The sequence below is a fragment of the Miscanthus floridulus genome, chromosome 4 (assembly GCF_019320115.1).
Source record: "Miscanthus floridulus cultivar M001 chromosome 4, ASM1932011v1, whole genome shotgun sequence".
Taxonomy (NCBI): Eukaryota; Viridiplantae; Streptophyta; class Magnoliopsida; order Poales; family Poaceae; genus Miscanthus; species Miscanthus floridulus.
Window position 1 is genome coordinate 78,095,226 of NC_089583.1, and position 6,132 is coordinate 78,101,357.

A 6,132-nucleotide genomic window follows, 5' to 3' on the forward strand; every position below is an offset into this window, starting at 1 on the left:
TCACGGTCGTCGCATCCCCGCCTCTGGGTGCGGTTGGTGCTCTTGATGAAGAGCTGGTGTGATCTGCCACCGTGGAAGTGGGTTCTGAGGGCTATGTGGTTCGGTCCGCTCGACGCAGCGCACTCAGAAAGCCCACCTCCTCAGATGCACGTGCCTCTGAATGAAGGCTGACAGTTTGCTATAACATGACGGGTGGCTCGTTTGCTGTGCAGGACCTGGTCCTGGCTCTGGGCTTGGCCTTGCGAGGGATGGCATTAAATAGCCACCCAATCAATAATGACGACGCCGCATGGCGGAGGGTGATTTCATCGTTCTCGTGTGCCCTGACACGCTGCACTCCACTTTTGTGGAGGCCCTGCTCGGGTCATGGCTCTACCGTCGGATCTAGGCTTCCCACGTGGTTGACCTAGATGAGGTAGAAGCTGGTGATGGGTGCTAACCCATTGGTTTGAGCGATCTCGTGGTTCCCTATAAGGATGTGGCCACTGCGGGCCATTCCTCGGGCGAGCTCGCCGTGAGCCATGGGCCTCTGGCTTCCTAGGTAGAAGTCTTGGCTATGGCCAGTGATGAGAGAGGGTGTTGGTCCCCTTATGTAGGTGAACTCTAGGATGCAGCTCCCGAGGATAGTTCTGAGAGTGTGTCTGTCGTGGACCGTAGAATCTAGATCTCTAGGGTGGAGGTTTGGGCCATAGCTCAAGGTGGACGCGGGCGTTGGCCCTTTGACGGCGATGAACTCATAGTTTTCGTGGAGGATGTGGCCGTCGTGTGCCATTCCAGGAGCGAGTCCACCGGTGGTGCAAGGAGCCATCGCTTCCTTCTCAAGAAATTGGAGTGCGCGACTGTCCCCTACTAGCCACGCCAACTGTCGGTGTTTTGTAAACCGGACTAGTAAATTTATACGGTTGCCGCGCTGCTCTAGGAAGACGATGATAACATCCAAAAGACACGAGGAGCTATACTGGTTTAGGTCGGAGCCCTACATCCAGTCTCAGAGATGATCGAGTGCGTGTTTCTCACTTGAATGCTTTGAAGTTTTTACAGTGGGGGTGCAAGAATGGTCGAAGAGGTTGGAGAGCTAGAGTTAGGAGATGGACTACCTGAAGAGAAGCTCCAGGGGCCTTGCTATGATAGAGAATGAGTTAAATGGTAGAGGATGAGAATGTCTGGAGATGGTGCCCTGGCTGCCATTATATAGAGTTCGGGGCCAGGGCATTTACAAAGTAGTAGGTTCTCCCAGTCGAAGGGTCGTGAGCCTGAGGGAGGGCCTAGCTACCTTGGCTTGCAAGCTACGCCATCTTGAGGTACACGTCCGGACGTGGTTGTCATCATGGTCTTGTGGCCACGTCGCAGTATGGTGTGGCGTGGTGCTACTATGTCGGTCGTGGCAGCAATATAGGCATGCTAGTGGTTCGCAAGCCGTCATGTGTGACGTGATTTCCGTCGTGGCCTTCGTCATCATCTCCTGGTTTCCCGAGGCGTCGTACATGAGTTGGTAGCCGCCCATAGGTCGTCGATACCTGGTTAACATGAGGAGCTAAGGGCCACGATTCCAATCGTTGGGGTCATGGCTTCGCCGATCTGGATGGCCTCTAAGTCAAGGCTCTCGTCGTGGATCCCATTCCATAGTGGGTGGAGTCGTACCTTTGTCTTGTCGGACCGTATTTGGACGGTGGGTTCCGTACCGGTCGTCACCGTCGTGCGGTGTTGTCTTGTCTGTGCAGTGTGGCACAGAGATGGCATCTGATCGGACCGAGGTGACCGTTGTCCCCTCGGTCCTTGCGGGGTCAGTGCGGCGTGCTTGTTCTTGTCAGAGCAGGCACGCTTGGCTGGGCTCGACCTCTCCCCATTCCCTCCGGGGATTGTGACGGGGAAGAGGTCATGCGCCTTTCGAGCGCCGTGCGGCTAAGGCAAGAGGAAGGGGTCGTGGCTGACCCCGGCCTTAGCGTCCGGCCTGGTTCACTTGGCTTAGCTGGGCCTCGGTCGTTCGGGCCTTCGCTAGTTGAGATTTTGCGGGCCGCGTGGCCTGTTAATTAATCGATGCCTTGGAAGACCCTGGGGTTATGACCCCGACACATAGCTTGCAAGGAAATCAGTTGCACATCCACGTCATGCACGTGTTTAAGAGAAACGGAATCTGTTGAAAGAGATCAAGAGGGATCGAAAACAGCTGTAACTCTTCCCTGCTCTCGTGAAAAATAAATAAAAACTGGACGGAGGACAAAAGAAAAATAAAATAGAAACGAAACCAACAAACTTCTCGTGGTATAGAAGGTAAGATTAGAGTAAGATAAGGTTTGCCTAATTTTAATTTTTATTATTTTTCTATTTAGATTCGGATTCCTATTTAGCTTAGCATTCGTAATCTATGTCCAAGCCATGCATATTATGCCATATAAAAAAAAACATGAGGCCGTGAAGAGACCACCATAGAATTCCACATTCACTTGGTTAGTTAGAGGAGGACCGGATTGAAAAAAAATAGGAGAGAAATTGTGCCTCTTTAATATTAGGTATAGATATTTTTCCCCCAGAATTGTTACTTGATCTATTCTATCCACCAGGAGGCATACTCTAGTCCGTTATGATTTCTGCTGTTCAACGAGTCAATCAATAATCTCAACTTTAAGCAAATATATAAGAGTGATAATGATGTTTATGATGCACAATAAATATTGTTAAATATATTTTTTTATAAATTTGGATAAACAACTATTGATAATATTTTTTTAATAAATTTACATCAACTTACTAAAGATTGGCTTAGCTCAAACCTAAATTTTTTTTAGATCATTGCAAGGCATAACTTTAACAGTGACATTTGGGTATACTCGTTTTTCATTTTTATTTCCATGCGTGGATAACAGAACGAATAACAGAGAGCGGACATCTTAGCTCCACCCACTTCGCCATGTGCAACTAGGAAGGCGAAACCAAAGCCGTTCTTCTCTCACACGAGACACGAGCGAAATGCGAACACGATAGAATAGTAGAATAGATCCGTGTTGACGTAAATCCGGGCCCGTGCGTGCTTACACACCCGACTTTGTATTCTTATACGGAGTATTACCCAAAACAAGCAGAATTGAAGAAGGCACCGAGCGCGCGCTCTTCGTTTCGTTTAAACCCCCACGAGGCCACGACACGAGGGAGACGGAGAATGACGCGTACAGTGACGACACACGGGTGACGCTGTGCTCCGTGACGATACTGTACAGCGAGCCACGCGCGTGGCTTCTCGTATCCCGACCGGTCACGGCACGTCGGGGTCGCGCTCCACTTTTTTTCCACTCAATTGCGTCACAATTTTCACGACGCCCCGGCCCGTCGTCGTCCACCCTTCAGCGGCTTCGCCCCTTCCGGCCTTCCCCTATAAACCACGCCCTTCCCGCGGAAAGCATTCGTGGCGATCCGAGTGTCCTGACTCCATCCTACACGAGCACTGCAGGCTCGCTTACGCGGAGAGACAGACGCCGCGCAGGTCATCGATGCTGCTCATGGACTCGGCGCGCCGCGCCGGCTGCTCCCCGGTCTGCTTGGACCTCAGCGTCGGCCTTTCGCCGTCGTCGCCGGGGAGCAGCCCGGAAACGACAGCTGACACCGAGAGGCTTGACCGTCCGCCCGCCGCTGGCTGCAGGGTGACATCGTCCCTGTCTGAGGAGCAGGTAACTGACTGACCAGACCGACCGTGCCTGTCTGTCTTCCTCGCCGCTCCATCGGCTTCCTTGCTTCGCGTCGTCCGGTCCCTGAATCTATCGGTGGTGTGACTGTGACAGGCCAAGACTCTGGAGGCCAGGCTCACCCAGGTCAGCGAGGAGAACCGGCGGCTCACCGAGATGATCGCCTACCTCTACGCCAGCCAGGTCGCGCGGCAGAGCCCCGACAGCAGCAGGAAGAGGAGCAGGGACAGCCTGGAGCCGTCAAATTCGAGCGACGCCAACGGCAACGGCAACGGCAACGGCAACGGCAGCGGCAACACCAAGGCCGAGCCCGACCATGCCGTCGAGAGCGCCCTCAGCGACGAGGGCACGTGCAGGCGGATCAAGGTCACCAGGGTCTGCACCCGGATCGACCCCGCCGACACCACGCTCACCGTCAAAGACGGCTACCAATGGCGAAAGTACGGCCAGAAGGTGACCCGCGACAACCCGTCCCCGAGAGCCTACTTCCGCTGCGCATACGCGCCCTCCTGCCCCGTCAAGAAGAAGGTACTAATTTAATTTCACGCATTTTCGCGGTGATCGATCGTCGGCCGCCTCATTACGGCGACTTCTTTTTCAGTCTGTCGCTAATGATACAGTAACTCTGTTCCTTGGAACAGGTGCAGAGGAGCGCGGAGGACAGCACCTTGCTGGTGGCCACGTACGAGGGCGAGCACAACCACCCGAGCCCGACCCGCGCCGGCGAGCTTCCCATCGCCGCCTCCGCCACGGCGAGCGGGCCAGTGCCGTGCTCCATCTCCATGAACTCCTCCGGCCCGACCATCACGCTGGACCTCACCAAGAACGGAGGGGGCGGCGTGCGGGTGCTCGACGCCGCCGAGGCGCCCGACCTCAAGAAGCTGTGCCAGGAGATCGCATCGCCGGATTTCCGGACGGCGCTGGTGGGTCAGATGGCGCGCTCGCTGACCAAGGATCCCAAGTTCACCGACGCGCTGGCTGCCGCGATCCTGCAACAGCTGCCGGACTACTAGTGCGGTAGTGCCTAGCGTCCCCCCTGTTTTTAGTACTTCAGAGTGTCCGTCTTCGAACAGCGGTTCTTTCATCATCAGGAAAGAGAAACCTTGGTCGGAACAGTTTTAAGTTTACCGAGATTAGAGCCAAATCTCCCTCAAATCTATATTCGTAATTTGAAGTTTCTTTGTTCTGGTTCGGATCTGAACTGTACTAGCACTGTACATTTCACATGTCCATAGACCATAGTTCCATCACGAATTTAAATAAGGGCCATTATCAAATATGACAACAGCTTTCTTTTATCTGAATTTGATCCGTCTAGGTATCTATGACCAAAATTGCACTACGATTTCCACAAAAAATACATCCTCCACAAGATTTATCCTCAACATCTTACGGTGTTTGGAGTAAAGTTTGATTAAAGGATGTGTGGGTGATTAATTAGTCTGAATATAGCCACAAGCTTGAAATGCATCTTTTGCTCAAATCGTGATTCGGATTTGATCTCATTTGTATGTTTTACATTTTTTTTATGCAGAAGTCGACATTCTCAAAGTATATGCAACAACCAATTGATTCAATATCTGCGTTTTACATTCGTACAACATTTGTACAATATCTTTGTTTTCCATTTGTACAATAATTTAAGATCCAATATCGACTCCATTCAGCGAGGAAGAGGTTAAAATGGCAGTTTTTATATGGAACATAACAAAGCACCTGGTCTGGATAGTTTTCCCGCTGAATTTTACAAATTCTTTTGGAAGGTTGTAAAGCCGGATTTATTGAACTTTTTTATGAATTCCGTGCCGAGAGGCTGCCTATTCATATCCTAAATTTTGGAGTAATTACATTACTACCAAAGATTATTGATGCGGCCCAGATACAACAATATAGGCCAATATGTTTATTAAATGTCAGCTTTAAGATTTTTACGAAAGTGCTAAATAATAGAATTTTGAAAGTGGCAGATAAGCTGATAGGACCGTCGCAGACGGCCTTTATCCCAGTTCGCTATATCATGGAAGGAGTTGTGATGTTGCATGAAACGATTCATGAGTTGCATAGGAAACAACAAGATGATGTGATCTTAAAACTAGACTTTGAAAAAATATACGATAAATTAAAGTGGCCTTTTATAGAACATGTCCTCATAATGAAAGGATTCTCACCAACTTGGTCTGAATGGATTTCAAAAGTCATGTGTAGAGGGAGTGTTGCACTAAAGGTCAATGATAATATAGGCCATTATTTCCAAACTAGGAAAAGAGTGCGGCAGGGGATCCATTATCTCCAATCCTATTTAATATAGTGGTTGACATGCTGGCTATCCTTATTTCACGAGCTAAAGAGGTTGAACAAATTTAAGGTTGTTTCGCATTTGGTAGATGAGGGACTTTCAGTCCTTCAGTATGCAGATGACACTGTTATCTTTATAGACAATTGAGAGGGTCAAAAA

The 6,132-nt window shown here is 50.3% G+C and overlaps 1 protein-coding gene across 1 annotated transcript; it reads left to right on the forward strand.

The window, feature by feature from the left end:
• The first annotated feature begins 3,385 nt into the window (after positions 1–3,385).
• On the forward strand, positions 3,386–5,340 carry LOC136551787 (WRKY transcription factor WRKY76-like). Its single transcript, XM_066543330.1, has 3 exons — positions 3,386–3,662; positions 3,774–4,205; positions 4,319–5,340. The coding sequence occupies exons 1-3, from the start codon at positions 3,486–3,488 to the stop codon at positions 4,688–4,690; spliced, it is 981 nt and encodes a 326-aa protein (XP_066399427.1). The 5' UTR covers positions 3,386–3,485; the 3' UTR covers positions 4,691–5,340.
• The last annotated feature ends 792 nt before the right edge of the window (positions 5,341–6,132 follow it).

What these genes read in the sequence shown, in the direction of transcription:
- LOC136551787 (XM_066543330.1), top strand. Translation starts at nt 3,486, where the DNA reads ATGCTGCTCATGGACTCGGCGCGCCGCGCCGGCTGCTCCCCGGTCTGC. An exon ending in CGTCCCTGTCTGAGGAGCAG is followed by an intron (nt 3,663 to 3,773) that starts GTAACTGACTGA and finishes TGACTGTGACAG; the next exon opens with GCCAAGACTCTGGAGGCCAG. An exon ending in CCTGCCCCGTCAAGAAGAAG is followed by an intron (nt 4,206 to 4,318) that starts GTACTAATTTAA and finishes TCCTTGGAACAG; the next exon opens with GTGCAGAGGAGCGCGGAGGA.